Here is an 18,232-nt window from a genome sequence, read left to right as displayed (position 1 = left end):
TTCTCTGCCAGAGCTGATGTGGGACAGGGTGCACGGAGCAGTGGCTGTCTTGTCCAGCTGAGGGATCTCAACAGGCCAAATTGTAACCAAGCTGTCTCTGTTTTAGAGGAAGAAGAGATAACTTTTGCTCCAACCTACCGTTTTGAAAGAGGTACCCGGGAGAAGTATGCTTACACCAAGCAAAAAGCTACAGGGGTAGGTGAAAACTGATTTCACTTCATGAGTATATAGCAGAGCAGGGAAAGTGACACCTACTGAAGGAAGTGACCAAAACAAATCTTTCCATGTTCTGCACTCATAGTATTTTGAAAGGAGTCAATCCAGACAAAAAGATTTAACACAAATATAGTGCTTGGGCAAACGAATTTCCTGTTCTTTTGTGAACCTGTCCTTTCCCTTCTTCTTGACATCAGTTCTCCTTTGGTTTGCAGATGAAGTACAATTTGCCGTCCTGGTGTGATCGAGTGCTCTGGAAATCATACCCCATGGTGCACGTTGTCTGTCAGTCCTATGGTGGGTAGATAACAGATTGTAGATAGCAAAGCAATCAGTCTGAAACGGAAATGATTCAGAGCAGTCTGTAGGAATCTCCCTGCACTGCCAGGCACTCAGCATACAGGGACCTAATGTTAAACCATGCAGACTGAATCCAAATCTCTCTGCCTGTAACCTTACAAAGTTGGGAATTAATTCTGTTACTCTTTTATATGCAGAATACCACTTAGGCAGCTGCAGTTGTCCAGCTTTAGGATACACTATAGGAGCCCTTTACACCAGTTATTTCTTGGCAACAACAACTGCACTTTTCCTATGCAGTTGCCACCAGGAGCTCCTGGTTGGTGCCAGCAGGACGGACCCTTCGTACATGGTCCAGTCTGCAGAGGCTGGAGCTGCAAACATCTCTCTTCTATCAATTCATATTCCAGAAGGATGTGTGGTACTAGGAGTGTTTGCCTGTTCCTTTCTTGCTGAGAAAAAGCTTTGCAAAAATACAGCGTAGGGAAGAGGGGAAACCTGTAAGACCTGTTTAAAAAAGACCTAGATACTAGTTCCTGAAATTCCATTGACTATATGCAGTACTAAACATGTAGGTATAATGATGATGATTTTCTCTGCATGGGATTGAGAAGAGGGCTGTAGAAGTCTCTTGCGGGATAAGCTGGACTGATGTGATCACAGAGCCTATGATGATGGAATGTGTTGTTAAATTAAGCACGTCTAGAAGTATGGCGTCTGCCTATACACCCTTCTGTTCAATGGACTGGGCTAGCTGGAACTCACTATGTGCCTAGATAATGCCAAGCCATTACTTACTCCGCTGTTAATTTTGTGCCATGAGTGGCTCTGTAGTGCAGAAGTGGCAATGATGTATTCCTGTGTGATTGCCTGCCCTATTAGAGCTTGAGGTAGCTGTGCACCTTGCAAACATAACCAAGACCACCACAAGGGTTTTCGGTATTGGGGAAATTTAACATTGATAGTCGCTTGCAAAATGATGTGGTAAAGTTGTGTCCATTAAATAAATCTTCATGTATTTTGATAGAAGAGTTACATTCCTATATGCTAATATGAGATTATGTAGAAACAACACCTTTGACTAGAAGCAGTTACCACAGCGACAGTTATGTTTTCTGGAAAATTACTGAATAATATTCCTATTGCAGTGGCAATGGAGCAGGGCAGAAATGCAGGGTGGTAACTGTTTTCCCTCTCTTGTTGGCAGGCTGCACCACTGATATCATGACAAGTGACCACAGTCCTGTGTTTGCCACCTTTGAAGTGGGAGTCACCTCGCAGTTTGTTTCAAAGAATGGTTAGTCAGACTGAATGCAAATGTACTGTTTTGGATATATCTGTCTTTGTATCTTTGGATATAAAATGCCACATATTGTGTATATTGAAAGAAAAAGCTGATTCTCAAATAGTCCATTCAAAAATGCCCTCTCTTTTTCTCCTACTGAAAATATTCTCATTTTCCCTCCTCTTTCCTAGACTCCAAGTATACAGACTCTCAAGGGGAGATCGAGTTCCTGCACTGCTATGCTACTCTAAAGACCAAGTCCCAGACCAAGTTCTACATTGAGTTTCACTCTAGTTGCTTAGAAGGTATGGGTTTACCCATCTTTATTCTTTCTGTTAAAGTTCCCTGTTTGTTTGAATTAATTCCCCTTCCTTTGGCTTTGATCTAAATAAATGGCTGTGTAGGTCACTTGTCTCAGTGCAAAAAAGGAATGTCCTAGAGATCTGTTGCATTCTGCAAGTCATCCTTTACTGTCAGCAATACTTACAGCCATTTAGCTGTAATCCATGCTTAGACACGTAACCTTTTGCCATTTCTTCCATCTTGTCTGGCAATCTGATCATCTCTTCTTTGAAGAGAAATGTGTATTGTTCTTGTTTCTGCACACAAAAAAATATCTATTTAGCTAACACACGATTGATTAAACTTCTAATCATGCCTGCTACAAGCGATCAGGTGCTTTCAAAATAAAGCATCTGCATTAGTCTAATAAATACAATGTGATTCCCCTGGTTTGAAAAGAATAAATCAGAGGATCAGCTTAAAGTGAACAGAAAGATGGTGTGATGACTCTGTAAATGGGACTGTGTACCTATCAGCACTACATATTTTACTCTCTGTCCATGTGCTGCAGGGCTGAGTCTCAGCTGTTTATGTAATGCAAGCCTACATGCCCTTACTGTGCTTTTTTTAAGCAATCCCCATCACAGGACTGCTCTTCTAAGTGGGACAGCATGCCTTCGGTGTACGCTTCATCACATTATCGCATGTCAGAGAGCTGTGTCAAAGACAGTTCCATAAAAGATTATTTTTTGGCTGTATCAAAATTTGCATAAATTTCTATGGAAACAGTGTATTACGAATCTTAAATTAGAATTTCAAAAGTGTGCTATCTTGAGTGGCGTAGGAAGAGCTGTCATGTTCTTATCCTCCAGTCCATGTATGCACTGAGCTTTTCAGTGCCAAGTTGAACTGTAAAATAAAACCATTTAACAATGCCCCATTAAGATCACTTGTAAATTTTCCATATAAATGTTCACCTGTAGCTCAAACCATAAGCTTCTTAATACTTCTAAAACGTGTGTCCAAGTAGGAAAATAAATGTTGGCCTTTTGGAGATCTAGCATCTGAAAAGGCCAAGTTCTTGCCAAGTTCTTGCTGTCTCTCTTCTGATGATCTCCTTTCTCATCACTTTGTAGGTTTTGTAAAGAGCCAGGAAGGAGAAAATGAGGATGGAAACGAAGGAGAGCTTGTGGTAAAGTTCATTGACGCTCTTCCAAAGGTAAGCTGGAAATATCCATATGGAAGAGATGTCTTCCACTTGCATCCCATAAGCAACATTAACCCTTTTGCTCATATAAATACTGTTTTCAGGAATATTGTTGTGGTCTTATTTACACCCAAAATAGTCCGTAAGAATGCAGGATGTGCTTAAGCCAAGTAGTTTGTAAGAAGGAAAGGACTTGCCTGCCAGTGCACTTCCATCTGTATCAGGAATTTTGCTGGCATGATTATGTCACTCAGGAGTATGACTTTTTTCCTCCCCTTTTAAGTGAACACAACTGTGTTGACAAGTCTTTTAAACAGGTCTGGTTTTTTGTTTGTTTTAGATGGAAGATAAAACAGAATAATGAGTAACTCTGCCCCAGAGTTTCTTTGCCCTGTCAGAAAAAGTTTTTTCTTGGTATTTCTGTGAAAAGTTAACTAAGTATTTTTTTACCTGTGCTAAAAAGAACATCAGTGGCCACATGTAGTGTTCTGTACTTCAGTGTCAGAGACAAGTCCGGTCCTTGAGATTGGAGCCATTCTCTGTTTCCTGGCATGGTGGGAGCTAGAAGAATTATCAGAGCTATTGGACTTGGAACAAATATGTATGTCAGTATGTTTCTGAATAGCCCAAAAGAGGAACTGCTGACTTTGGAAAGAATGCCTTACACTCAGAGGCTGGGGAAAGATTCTACAATAAGTGATTGTAATAAGAGCCAAACAGATTTTGGGGAACAGCCTGTAATGACAGTCTAGATCACTTCCTCCTAGAGCAGTTTTCAGTCCTGCACCTTAGGACAAAAATGAAGCTGAGCCCAACACAAGTGATTTGTAGCATCCTAGCTGCTGTGCGGGGTGTGAGAGCAGGGGACTCTAGAAAGTGTAACATCCTATCACAGACCTCCAAACATGACTGAAGAGCCTGAACCTGGGCATGATGTGATACCCTCACAGGTCTGTCCAGCTGAATTTTGTTCATTTGGGATTGAGGCACAGGGAGAACTTGGTTCATGTAGACCACCTGTTGTATTTACCCACATTAATTTGTCTTTCAGCTGACTCCAATTATCTCAGACCCTGAATACCTACTGGATCAACACATCCTGATCAGCATTAAGTCATCAGACAGTGATGAATCTTATGGTAAATGCTTAGCTATAAAGTTCTTGATGAGTCAAAATCTACTTAGATTTTCCCAAATCGCTGAAAGAGTGGGAGAGAACAGAAAACTCTTACAGACTGAACATCTATGATGCTCCGGCTTCTGATTTAGAGCTCGATACATACAAAAATACATCGTGGGCAATATTTTATGAGGTTATGATGTTTAGAGGACTATGAACTAGAGTCATCAATCTGTATAAACTTTACAAGCCATAAAAGAGTAGTGGCTTAAAAAGAAAGTACTCTACTGGAATTAAACCAGGAGTCAGTCTGTTTAAATGGGTTTGTTCAGCACATGCAAATCCTGTTTCACTTGCAATTACTTGATGCATTTCTCCTGGCTACAGAAAAGTCATTGTCACTGCTGCTTGCTTCCAAGTACTAATCAGCTAGCCTGCAGTCCTTGTCCAGAGAAGGCTCTCTGCTGAAATCACATTAACTGACATGGCAGTTACCTGCTCACGTTTTCCTTATCAGTCATGGAAGCTCAGAACCCTGTAGTCGCCTGCTGGTGTCTGGAATGTCCAAGTCCTTCACAAACGTGTGAGGAAGCGTAAAAGAAATACGACAGCCTTTACTGTGGTCCAGAGCAGATTCTTTCCAGTAATCTTAGCCCTGTCTGCACAGATGTAGATGACTGACATGACAAAGGGAATTCAGTGCTTTTTTTCTTAGTCCGAGGCTTATTACTTTTCATCTTCTAGGGGAAGGCTGCATTGCCCTGCGAATAGAAGCAACAGAATCCTTAGTTCCTATCCATACTGTGCTGACACACCATGGTGAGAAAACAGGGGTCTTCCAAGGTGAAATCAAGTTGCAAACATCGCAAGGAAAGCAGAGAGAGAAACTGTATGGTAAGGAACTAGATCATCTCTGTAACGCTCACGGTAGAGTACTTCCATTTTAAAAGATGTCTGATAACTATCAAGGAATTGAAAATTATCCTTGCAGTGCTATTAGTCCCAAATAGGTAAGAGTTTTTGATGCTAACTGCAAGAAGATATATTTTTTATTGTTAGCTCTCAGGAGTATACCCATGCTGTCAGAAATTCACAGCAATTCCATTTGGGTTTTTCTTTTTCATCATTCAAGTAAATTTGACAGACTGAGAGAGCCCCCTGTCTGTCACTGATACTGGTTTTATTGAATGATGATACCGTATTTCCACTCGCAGTGGCTATATGTTAAAGTGCCAAAGCTGTCCCTCCACTAGTCAACCCAGGGAACATCTGCAAACAGTATGTGAGGCTCTCAAGGAGCAATTTCTCAGCTAAAAGATCACAAACCTGTCGTCTTATCACCTTGCTGCCTGCTGTTCTCTTTCAGAATACAAAAGTGGCCTAATGATATTTACTACTATTCTTGATAATGACCTGTATATGACTGTTTGGGGGCTTGCAACCTTTGTTTGTATTTCAGGACAGACACTGTCTTTCCTATGTCAACAAAACATGATATGAATTAGTGGGCAGTTAAAAACATAACAGCAACAACTGTTTAGAACCTGCTCACTGTCATTCTGATACACATTGAGATGCCTTAATAAAAGCAGTAATACAGAAAACCTAGGGAGCTGGACTCTGAAGCTGCCCAAGCACTCCTTAATGCCTTTTCTTTCCTCCAGATTTTGTCAAGGTTGAACGTGATGAAATCACTGGGCAGAAACCAAAGAACATCAGCAATTTAGAGCCTAGCAAAGACTGGGATCAGGCTAACAGGTAAATGGGTAAATCAGTTACTGAAAACTAGTTGGTTCAAAAAATGTAAAGCTGGGCTTGCTGTGGGAAGGGTTTTAATAGGCATGATGAGCACTGGGTTGCTGCCTTTGTGGCCCTCTGGTCAGCACTGGTCAATTCTTCTGAGTTCAAAACTTTGAAAGATGAGAACGTTTAAGTCAAACTGGGCACCTGCTCTCCATTTACACCTCTCCTTAAGAAGGGTCCTTTCATTTCCAACAGAAAACCAAAATCTACTCATCTGATGGCCAAAGAGGCAGCAGCCATTGCTCGCTACTGGGGGAGTGCTTCCTCTTCTCCAGACAACCCGGGAAAGGAGGATATGTTACGGTAATCTTGCTGCCTTACCTCTGCCAGCTTAAGTGGGAAGCTATGCTTAAACTGCCTGTCTTCCGTTCTGAGAGTGCTGCCCTCTGCCCGCAAATCTATGTGGGTACACCTCAGAAGACCAAATGTCTCTCCTGTTGCTCCAGCAGCATATTTCTACACGGTGCAATGCTGTCCAGTGCTGTGATCTGCTTCTTGCTTGGAGCCATCCTGCTGCAGCTGCCAGCTGAACTGCTGGGCCCCAAACCACCCCCCCCGTACAAGTGTTGTTTGCCCCTGTATGTGGCTGCAAAAGCTGAGCACTAGTGCGCTCTGCAGCCTGGAAATGGAAGTGTCTGCCATGCCAGAGGAACTGTGGGGCTGGTGGAGGTGGCCTGGACCTAGCTGCTTCCTCTCCAGTGACCCAGGGGAGCTAGGTGCTAGCAGGACTCCCACTTACTCTCTGATTCTGAAAAAACAGTGACAGAAAAAAAAAAAAAAAAGGCACAGTAGGTGGTATTGAATCAAAGCAGTCAGTGGGCACTAACTCCTTTGTAGCTGGCACAGAGACAGAAAAAAATATATTTTTGCATGTATCTTTCTAACAATATTTCTTCTCTTCAGCAGCTGCACTCCCACAGACATCAGTAACCCCAACTACCTGGGGATGGCTGCTTTCTCTCAGCAACCTTCTGCAGCAAGCCAGCTTAAGCAGATACCTTCACCAGACCAGCTATCTTCTCTCTGGAACTACGAGCAGAATCCCAAAGAGAATACCTGTGTAATGGGACAGAGGGAGTCATCCTCCACATCACCCTCTTTGTCACCTCTATCTCCAAAACCGTCCCTCCAGCCTACAGTAAACAGAAGCATCTCTAGTAGGAGTCAAGAGCATCTGTGAGTCTTTGCCTTTTGCACCGGGGCTATTCCCCTTCTCTTCTCTTATTCTGCACAGTTGCTATTTCATTACCTGTAAGAATAGTTCAAGGCGGAACATATTGTTTCAGCCTTTTATCTCTAGAATTAGAAATAGGTAAGGGAAGGTCGCAAGTGCAGGCATCACATACTCAAAAGAAACTAGCGTACTAAAATTAGGAGTTGAGCTTTAGGAGTTAAGATGGGAAGGAGAGCTCTGTCACATGTTGGGTGTGCAGTACTTCAGTAGGATTTCTACTTGCACTACTATACAAATGTCCAACTCTCTATAGATGTCTGCATCTATCGCAAGTCTTGCTGCAGAATTCCCACTCTGCAATTGAAGATATCCAGTACTTACCAACTTAGTGGAGTGATGAGACTACTCTACCCTAGTGCTTGCATGTGTTCAGTGTCCTCGTTCCAGGCCTCTTCTTCATAGTGACAGCTGCTTTCTGAGTCTGGGCTAGCGTTCACTGGTAAATGTATTCAGCACACTGTAAGACAGAACTTGCAGGAGTCACAGCTGCAAACACTGCCTCAGTCTGTTATGTACCTGGTACAGTTTTATCCCTTCCGTAGGAATACCAGATGATATTGGTAAAAAGAGGAGATTGACCTAGTTGTAAAATGATCTAGCATGATGTGAACTCTTAACTGTTAACTGTCCAGACAGCCATTTCAGTCCTCCCTGACAGATCTGAAGATTCTTATTAACATTTCAATTCAGATTTGTGTATGTCACATAGCCATCAAAGCACTTCGTACAGTTTGGCTCAGTATCTTATCTCTGTTTGAAAGAGAAGCCAAGCATCGCTTTGACAAGACTGTAGTCCAGCAGGGAGTTTGTACAGCACCATGTCTATCTGCACTCAGAGATTAAACAAGACAAAAGAAGCCATATACAATTCTGCTCTCTCCCCCTGAGTTTATTTTTTATCCTGTTACCCATTTGTGCAGTCAGTTTAATTTTATCATGTTCATTTCTTATTCATTTTCTCCTAAATCAGTCACTGTGTCTTGCCTGCTCTTCAAAAGTCTCCTTTTTACACTGCTTTGATGATTGTAGGCCGCCTGAACTGGGGAAGAACATGGCAGAGCCTTTGTTTCAGGAGGAGGGACAGCAAAAACCAGAGATGTTTGAGAACCCACTGTACGGCTGTATGGGCTCTAAGGGCAAGGTGGCATCAAAGAAAGAACAGGACTACCCCAAGGCCTCGCGAAAAGAGCAGGTGCCGCTGCCTGATCAGAGCTTTCTTCTCACAAAGCTGCAAGAGCCTGAGAGCAGCAAGACCTCCGGCAAACAACCATCACCCCCGTTCCTGGTCCCCACACAGCGGTTTCGCTCCTATACCTGCTCCAGCCAATCTGAAGAAAAGAATACAAGTGAAAAGACTCAAGGCAAAACGAAGATGGCTGTGTCATCAGAAAACTCAGCACCACTCAAAAAATTAGTCAAACCTTCAAGGTCTGAAGTCAGCTCAGCCACCCAGGGACAGCTCAACAAGCCGCCCCTTCCCTCGAAGAGCCGGGCAGTGCTGGACATGCAGAACTCCAAGGGCCGAGACTATCGGGACAGCTCAGAGCTGCCACACTCCGGGAAGCATCGGACAGAAGAGGGGCCAGTCGGCAGGACAACCACACCGGTGTGTTTCTTGTGGGAGTAAGGGGTGGGAGTTTTATTAGACTGTGGTGTCACAGCAGAAAACTACAAGAAGTGTACTGGCTTAATGTATGCCCTCTGTATTTCCTGACCAAGCTCAGAGCACGGTCCCACTGACCTACAGGGCTTGCAGAGCAGGGGATGTGAGGGAATTTCTTAAAGCAGCAGCAGTTTTTATGTTGTGAAACTGTAGTCTTAGTTTTGCATAGAGTTTTAATTGGTCCTGAACCATTTAAGCTTGATGGCCAGAAGAGGAATGCTAATCGTCAGCTACTTTGTTATTGCTTGTTTGGTGCATACTGCATTGTTTCTGAGAATGCCCAAACTTGGCCTCACAGCACAAAACTGCAGTCCAGGCTGATAGGTTTGCTTTGCTGTAACTAATAGAAAGATTATTAAAAGTACTCATCTAGGGGAAACACTTAACAACTAATAGCAGTGTTGTCCAAAGACATCGTTGAGCCCTCTACAGGAATAATCACACATCTACCTTCCTGGGCTGTTTTTGTTGTCGTTTTCAGAAGGTCATGAGCTGAATGAGGAGTAGGGGAGATCTTAAGTGGGTTTGGGACAAAAAGAGTGAGTGAGCTGTAAGTTTGATTTTTTTTTTTTTTTCTTCTTCATAAAAACGGGCAATAGACAAGCTGATGTCTACTCTTGTCTCTACAGTGAAAACAACATGGCAGATGGCACCCTAGAGGAGTCCTGGTGGGAAGAAAGACGGCGATTACTGCTTTGTTCACACTGATAACCTCTGGTCTGGTCCTAAAAAGACTGGGAATTTTTATTTTTGAGAGTGTATCCCTCTCTGTGATTTTGAAAGTGTTCTAGCTGAGAAGTTTAGCCTATGTTGCTCGGACCAAGAGGAGCCAGGACCACAATAACAAATGCAATTTAGCCTTTTGTACTGTCACTTTGGTACTTCTACTAAGAGGCAGGTGGTTAAGTACACGCATTGGTAAATGTTTTGGAAAAAGAGGAAGGTACGGCATAAGGACTAGAAGATGGAAGGGGTGTATTTAAAGAATCCCCTTTTCACAAAAGCAATTTTCTTTTATTTTGTGTTATGGAATTCCTAATAAAGAGTGATATGTAAAAGAAAGTATTCTGAAAGCGGTACAGCTCCAAAGTATGTCAAATCCATGGAGCAAGGAGTTAGGGGAGGGTGGGAAAAGAGTTCGAATAGCAGATTCTGATGAATGTCACACTGTCAATGGGGCTGGCTTGGCCTCTCGTGTGAGCTCCCAAGCTGCGTGCATGCATTCATGCAGAGTGTGAGGGCTGGCCCTTGACACTGTAGCTCTTTTTTTTTTGTTTTCCCTAGCAGGTAGTGCATACCCCTAACAAACAAAGCGAGATGTCAGAATTATGTGCAGAAATGGGAAAGAACAGATGGGCTGTACGTAGTCTATGAGTATAGCTGCCTGAAGGGGCAGCAGTCGGTCCAGCCTTTCTTATGGCCAGCACTCTGCTTTTGAAAGATAAAGGCTGGCTGGTTTTGTAGCATTCTTAATAGATTAATGCTGACCTTACTGTACACTTTTGTTCATTGACTGAGAATGAATAATGTTAACACAACTGTAATTTCTGTTATATTCATGTTAAGTATTAATGCAGTGGTTACAATTAGGCTATGCCTGTTTGTGACTTATTCATTGCTATTGTTTCCATGTTGATTACTTTAAAATAATAAAATAGTCACCTTTCTGATCGTTCTTTGCTGAAAATTCAGAACTGCCTGCCAGCTATAGCTCAGTGTTACATCAGCTCACTCAGTGACTGTAGTCAATGCCCAGAAGAAACACAACAGGCACCGAGGTGTGCGGGGAAGCTGCAACATTGCTGCTCAATACTGCAACTAGGATGTATTTGTGTCTGTGCACAGACCCTTTGTGGATACAGCTGATTTAGAAATTCTAGCACCTGCTAGCAGGTACAGTTACCAATTGTATGAGTATAGAAAATACACTGAAAGCTTACCTGGGGTAGAAGAGGCCAAGCATAGGTGGGAGGTGATAATTTGTAGGTACAAACCTTGTATAGGTTGGATTTTCAAGGCATCATTGCTGAAACACCTGATTCTTGCTGCCTCGTAAGTTAGACAGTCCATCAGCTTACGTTCCTCTTGCTTTATTCAACAGAATCCTTCATGCATAATTCCCTTGATTCAAAAGCTCTGGTATTTCCCTGGCCCTGGGGAGGGTTTCGCTTTTCTATTTCAGACTCCAGGAGAACTTGTACAGCCACTGGAAAAAACAAACAAACAAAAACAAAACTAAACAAAATAAATAAACACCTTCCTGGAGCAGGTGAGCTTTCTATCCACTCTGAAGAGTTAGATCAGCTCTTACAAGGTCTGTGGTGTGCTCATGTATGTTTGGAAATGGAAACATGACAGGTTTTCTATGAAAAGCTTTTAACGTCTCGATAATGAAACAGACTCAGCTCGTCTGTGATGGAAGTGTTTTTCCACTGACTCCCTAAGCTGTGAAAGCTTTTTAGATGTGAATATTAGAAAACTGAATTTTACAAATAAGTCTTGTGCCTATGGCTTGTTTGTTTTTTAAATACTTTCTGTCAAAGCCTTTAAGATGATCTCTCCTGGTTTTACTACCCATGTCCTGAACCAGATGAAACTGGTTGAGACTGAATGCTAACTTCTTTCTCACATATCCCTGGGTGCAGGACTCTCTCTTGCCAAACCAGAAACATTTTTCTTCAATCTCTGTTACAGTCTAATAAGTATGTACAGGCAGTACAAGTAGAAGATAGGAAGCGAAGGGTATGAATTGTCCAAAAATTCACTGATCTTCCCCAGATGTTACCTATCTGCAACCTTCCAATGTCCTTTATTTTAAGTTCTTATAATAGCTGCAGTCTTGGTGTACTTATTTCCATAGAGACACAGCTGTCAAAAACGTTTTAAGTACCTGGCTGCAGGCTGTAGTGTTGTAGAACACAGTGACTTTTAAAAACCCTGTTTCCTGCCTGCACCTGATGAATCTAACACGAGTTTATTTGTACTTTCAACTGTAAAACTATCAAAGGGTTCTATTAAGGCTTTTCCTAAAATGCTGTACTGGGCTATTTATTTACTTTCTGTTAAAGGTGTAGAGTCATACAGAAAATGGCTCAAGGAGTGAAAATAGAAGAAGAAAAAAGGACTAAGGGACTCCACCCCTATCCTTATTTGTTGTATCCCTTGGTTAAAACATACAGTAGAGATGCAGCAGGAGAGGACTGGTCAACTGTGTACTAGGAAAGTTGAGGTGAAGGTGAAAGCTCTTGAGCTGCAGTAAAAATCAACAGTTTGGTGCCATAATATATGCCAGCTGCATCTGCATGATGCTCGTTTTGTTGAGGCTGAAATATTGAAAGAAGGACTTAGTAGTTTTCTCTAATTCCTATGCACAGCTGAAGCAAGAGCTGAGTGCAGCTGGAGCTATGTCTCACATAGCTGCTCACATCTGCCACCCAGTCACCTGTGCCTTCCTGTGAGCGCTCCTGAAGGGGACTTGTTATGCAAGTGCTACAGAAGCCAAGTAGTCATTTCAACATGCCAAATTTCCCGAGCGTAGAAGAGGTGTTAGCTGTAGAGGTACACGATGTTCTTTCTATATATAAGCAAACATCAGATTATTATTCACATGAATATGAAAAAGATCTTTCTAATTCCACCGTGCGCATGGTGTTGTTGCAAATGTGGCTCTTAATAAAAAGTATTTTAGGATTGGATTTGTGTTAAGACTTCTGAAGTCTTTCAAAAAATTCTTTCCCAGTTGAATCGCAGGTTGACGGAAGAGATTTCCTTTTACCTACTGTAATTTGCTATGTTTTTTTTGTGACGCATAATGAGATAAAGCATTATCAGAGTAATGTTTTATCTCATTATGCATCACCATATTTCTCTGAAGTTCTGTACTCAGTTCATTACCATTATCCTGCTTTATTAATTTTATTTACAGATCATCTTTGCATTAGCTCCCAAGGCAACTAAACAAAAGGTGCATTAGACATGCAGAGTTTAATTCAGCTCTGCAGAACTATCCACTGGTTCACAAGGTCATAGGTATGAGTCCATGGTTTATTTTTGTCACAATTCTGCTTTATTTGATTTCAGCTTTGAGCAATGAATAAAATAAAGTTTTGCATGAAGAGACTCAGTCACTGCAAACACGTGGAAGGGCTTCAACATATCCTTTTAAGTGAAAAATAACTGACGTTCTTCAGTAGCATTCAGAGAACTGTAATCAAAACTGTGTTCTCAAAGATCCTGTCTTGCAGGAGACATCATGCACATTAGCCATGAGCATTTGCTGGGATTTTGGGCATTGGACTAGACAATGTCCATCCTCAGCTATGCTGTGCTTCTGTGCTTATGTTTAAGTGAAATCGTTCTGTGCCAGTGATGGTGATCTGCTACACAATATGATTATTATTAACACTTTATTACATTTTTTTTCAAGGTCTGGACTACATTACATACAGAGTAAATTAACCTTGCATACCATAGAACATCAGATTATATCAGAAGTAACTGAGATAAAGATTGCAGACAACAAGGTATTAAATGTGCTCTGGAAACAATGAGTGAATGGGAATGGATGAAGGAGACAGGGTCCAGCAACAAGCAGAAAGATTGCTGAAAAGTGAGTAGAGAATCTGTGGAATGAAAGAGAATCCAGCAGAAGGGTAAAAAGTCTCCAGTAGAAACAGTTGACCCAGAGGAGGAAGAAGGAAAGACACAGCAAAGAAAATGGAAGAGAAATGAGAGCTTTGCAACAGAAAGCATAAAGAGTGTGCATGGAAAATATGTCTAATCCATACTTTACAGCAATTTGCATCTTCATAATTGTAGTTTGTAAGTATGAAGAAAGCAAATGGGTGTGGGAAATAGTCTCTCTTTTAAAATGTGAACTCGAAGATCCAAAACAAAGCCCAGCTTGAAAATGGAGCTTTCAATCTAGCTTAGTCCTTGGGAAGAACACTGCTGATCAACATCTTTCCAAAAAAAAAAAAGAATATTTTATGTTCTAAGTCAGAAAGCAGCAAGTAACTGATCAGCTCAGCAAGCTTCAGCCTGACCTCGCAATGGGTCTAAAGGGAAACTTTGGATGAGAAACTCTTCCACTCACCTTTCTGCAAGGATCCATTTCATCACTTGAGCGTCAGGAGTAGTTAAGAAATCAAAACAGCCATCTCAGCACATCATCCCTGAAAATTACATCTGGAAGGGACCCTGAAAGGCCATATAGTCCATTTACTACACCAATAAAGGGTAAACTACAAAATTCTTCACAGAGGACTGTTTTTAACTGGCTTTATATGCCTCAAGTATGGGAGTTTCTCATCTTCCTCAAGCAGTCTGTTTCCAGAACTTCACTACTCTCTCCTAATCTCCGATGTGCGTTTTTGCTGTATTTTAAGCTCTTTTAGTCTAGTTTTGTCCCCTGTGAACAATCAGATCAGGTTACTGTCTTCATTTTCTTACACAGCTTGTGTGTATACTGCTCTCATGGTTCCCATCAGCCTCCTCCTCTTTAGAGTAAACAATTCCAACTGTTTAAATCTTTCCTCTGGGTCATATTTCAGTTTTTCCTGCTAGTCTACTTCAATACCCTAGATTTTCCACATCATTCTTGAAATATGCTGGCTAAAGCTGGATACGTCTCCACCAGAAACCTTGTTCTTGCTGATTAAAGGGGAAGGATCATTTGATGCCTTTCGCTGATGACAGTCCTGTTTATCTCTTTGAGATGAGGTTTGCCTTTTTTGTGATAGTACACCGTGGCTGACTCGAGCTGGTAAACCAATACAAACCTTAGGTCTTTCCCTACAGCCCTTTCTGTATTTGTCTGCTGAATTATTCCCGTCTAAGGTAGTACCGTGCATTACAGCATCCTGCTTGTCACGAGAGTTTTGAACTAGAAACCTACTCTCTGGCATATTTGAAGTCTTCAGTCTGCAACAACATGCAAAACAGGGGCTTGCCATCAGCAACAGAAATGGATTCAGAAACGCAACAGAGATCTCACAAAGTGGACGGTACCTTCTAGGAGTGCTGCAGTTGCACAAGGGGCAAGCGCAAAGACTCCAAGTGAAAACCTTCTTAAATGCAGACCGTAGCACAGAGCTTTCATTTGTAGTGACACTTTCTGGTGACAACACGGTGCTGGGATACTTTTACATGTTGCTGCTTCTCCATCTCCTGTTCATTTGAAAGTAATTAAATACAGAAACTGTTGTAATCTGGTCTATGATTATACCCTTAAAAGGGCACTATGTCCCAAGGAGGTTTAACCTCAGAACACAGCTAGGACAAGCAGACTTCATCAGCTTTTACATTAGCAAAGGCTGGTGGAGATGTGGCATGGCCCCACGCATAGGACACCTGGGTGCAGAGGGAAGTTTTCCCAGCAATAAAAGTAATAATAATTATTATTATTATTATTTTATCATATACCATGACTAGCACAGTGCCTAGCTCCACTAAGAACCTCTTCAAGAGGCACTTCATGCCGGCCTGTCATCTGGTAAAGAACTGGCCCTCATGGCACATAGATTGACAGCTATTTTGATATGAGCCTCTTCTGTGTCTCTAAGCAATCTCACATGTCTAGTGCCAGTATCTTTTCCTTCACAGCTGTTAACATCTGAAATTTCCTCCCTGTGTTTCACCCTATTCAGTATCTGCTGAAGGGTTTTTTTTTTCTCCTTTGCATGGATATATACCCACCAAACACACAGTAGGCTTTGCATGGGAAGTTTCAGCCTCTATGTATGTAGAATGAAACATAACCTCATTGAAACCACAGTTTTTATTTCTGCACTGCAGAATGAGTTTTCTGAAAATTATGAAATTTGTTAATGTTTTTTTTTTTTTAAATTTTTGGACAAGTTGTCAGATTTTAGTAACCATGGTAGCAGAAAGATCCTTCAAATAGAGAAAGGAGCCATTCTCAGCTTGAATGCCCTGTTTTATCATGTGTTCTTGTAACCCTTCTTGATATAAAAGGACAGCAAGTTTATGATGATATGGAGCAGGCATGTGTTGTTATTAGAAAGACTGCCAGAAGCATAAGCTGAATTTAAGAAGAAAGAGGAACTTTGTATTGAAGTGGAAAAAGCAGTGTTAGCAGGTATTGTAAAAAATCAGGATGTCCTACCCATGATGAAAATCATAGATTAAAGAAAAGCGAGCATTTTTAATATGTTATGATTTTTCTAAGATTTAAACGTGTACAGATGACAATTTATTGAAATCTTCCCCTTGGAATAGTCTAGCCATTATTTTAAACAGTAAAATATATACAGTGTTTTCAATAATTTATGTAATGCCTGAGGACAATTTTTTTATACCAAGAGAAATAGTGGACAATTATTTTCTCTCAGTTTTAGTGAGAAAAGACTACTCACATTTGAGCAGAAGGATTTTTGTTGGGGAGGCTGAAAGAAAACAGGTGGTTATCAATTAAAAGGTAATGACTTTGGGGCTGATTACATATTAAGGACAAGAAAAAGCCTTGGGAAAGGAGCAACTGAGTCTTCTCCCTTCTCATGTTTCATGTTTGCTTTCCTCTTTCTTTGCAGAGGGTTAAAATGTAGAGACAATTTGAAAGGATGAATTTCTCTCAGCTCTGCCTGTCAAGAGTCCAGTAACTGTATCAATAGAATTAGAACTTAAGCATGCAATTACAAGTAATTTTACATTTTTTAACATCTAATTTGAGTTTATGGTTTACAAACAGACGAAAACGTAGGCTGTGTGCTTACACTTGGCCAAATTAGTTTTGTAGAGAACATGTATAACCTTGTGTATTGTGTACTTGGTAAGACAGAGCTGTGCATGAACTATTATTAACTCAGCCAGCAGTGCTCTCTCCTCCGGTGTAATAATCTAGTGAATAATCTATTTTGTTACAATTTAATAATTGCATCTTCATTCATTTACTTAAAAGAAAAACAAAACAATTTGGCATAGTCTGAGACAAAAAGCTTTATGAACTCTGCCCGGTTTGAAATTAAGTTACAATAATGTGGTTACCTAACACATTACTTAATACATTAAGCAGTTTAAAGTAAAGCAATGAAGCAAGACATTGTACATTTTTACATTTGCCAGAGAATGTATGGTGTCTTCATGACACTGGACAGGATGCACTGCTGCAGTGAAGGCTCCCTTTGTAGTTTATGCTGTGTTCCAAATAATTTTTCAAAGTAATCCCATCTAAAAAAACCCCAAACCACGCTTCATCACCACCTTCCTTGGGCAGCTGCATAAGTAAAGGTTTGAAACCGCATTGCTCTGTGTGCCCCACTGTAACTGGAGGTTTGGCTTATAGTGGAGATTTGGGGAAAAAACAAAGTCGTATTGTAGACCTCTCTATTTTGGGCTATGCAGTACATTACCTTTCTGTTAACTATATAACTTTCCCTAACTATTTAACGTTCTGTGTGCTCGCTTTAAAAATAAAAGGCAAGGCACAAACATCAGGCGGGCTGGTCAGACGGCTTGCGCCCACTACTGCACGTGCACTGGTGACTGGGCTCACTAGGCCCCAGCAAAGTCTCACATTCTTCATAGCTCTGCTATGTGACTTAATAGCAAACGCTTTGGTTATTCTTTCAGGGAAGCTCTTTATATATTGTGAGTCATGCTTGTTGAAACAGCGTCTTTTCATCCCCCTTCAAAATACTGGAAGAACTGCTGGAAGAGGTCTCTTGTGATACTTAATTACTAGCGACTTCTCCGAGTTTACAGGAATTCCCAGATTCGTTCCCCATGACTCAGAGGGAAGGGAGGAAGGAAAGCAAGCACCCTCTCCTGACGGAGCACCGGCCCGAGGCAGACCGCTCCCAGGGGCTCGGGGCCCCTCTCCCCCCTCTCCCCTCACGGCCCGCCCCGGGGCCGTGCGCACGCGCCTCCTCCGCGGGGCGCCCTCTCCAAATGGCGGCGCGGGGCGGACGCCGCAGCTCGCCGCTCTCAAGATGGCGGCAGCGCGCGGCCCGCCTGCGGGGAGGGCGCACAAAATGGCGCCGTGCGAGGCCCCCTCTCCTCAGCAGGGCGCCCACCCGCCGGGCGGTGGCGGCGATGGTGATGGTGGCGGCGGCGGGGCTGGCTCCGTGCTTGCCGAGCAGCCGCGGCGCTGCCCGCGGAGGGGA

The 18,232-nt window shown here is 42.0% G+C and overlaps 1 protein-coding gene and 1 long non-coding RNA gene across 9 annotated transcripts in view; one reads left to right on the top strand and one right to left on the bottom strand.

The window, feature by feature from the left end:
- INPP5D (inositol polyphosphate-5-phosphatase D) overlaps nt 1-10,780 on the top strand; it is a 52,874-nt gene extending 42,094 nt beyond the window's left edge. Inside the window, exons 17-28 of one of the 2 annotated variants that reach the window (XM_083849393.1) lie at nt 107-195; nt 432-513; nt 1,724-1,813; nt 1,993-2,106; nt 3,220-3,302; nt 4,342-4,429; nt 5,155-5,304; nt 6,075-6,168; nt 6,409-6,516; nt 7,120-7,389; nt 8,477-9,053; nt 9,740-10,780. In XM_083849393.1, the coding sequence (XP_083705519.1) occupies nt 107-195; nt 432-513; nt 1,724-1,813; nt 1,993-2,106; nt 3,220-3,302; nt 4,342-4,429; nt 5,155-5,304; nt 6,075-6,168; nt 6,409-6,516; nt 7,120-7,389; nt 8,477-9,053; nt 9,740-9,742 (1,748 nt within the window). In that variant the 3' untranslated portion in view covers nt 9,743-10,780. Of the gene's footprint in view, nt 1-106; nt 196-431; nt 514-1,723; nt 1,814-1,992; nt 2,107-3,219; nt 3,303-4,341; nt 4,430-5,154; nt 5,305-6,074; nt 6,169-6,408; nt 6,517-7,116; nt 7,390-8,476; nt 9,054-9,739 lie in introns of both variants that reach the window. The other variant, XM_083849392.1, reaches the window with a different exon arrangement.
- Nucleotides 1-18,090, bottom strand: part of LOC310904532 — a 54,587-nt gene extending 36,497 nt beyond the window's left edge. For 3 of the 7 annotated variants that reach the window (XR_014588424.1, XR_014588425.1, XR_014588426.1), the window contains exons 1-4: nt 14,206-18,090; nt 11,051-11,316; nt 7,769-7,904; nt 4,906-5,171 (exon numbers count right to left, since the gene is read on the bottom strand). This is a non-coding gene — a long non-coding RNA (uncharacterized lncRNA). Of the gene's footprint in view, nt 1-2,112; nt 2,401-3,311; nt 3,852-4,578; nt 5,172-7,768; nt 7,905-11,050; nt 11,317-14,205 lie in introns of those variants that run through there. The other 4 variants (XR_014588427.1, XR_014588428.1, XR_014588429.1 and 1 more) reach the window with 4 other exon arrangements.
- Nucleotides 18,091-18,232: the final 142 nt, after the last annotated feature.

Source organism: Anser anser, assembly GCF_964211835.1.
Source record: "Anser anser genome assembly, chromosome: 9".
In the NCBI taxonomy this organism is placed as follows: Eukaryota; Metazoa; Chordata; class Aves; order Anseriformes; family Anatidae; genus Anser; species Anser anser.
This window is presented reverse-complemented; position numbering and strand designations above follow the sequence as displayed.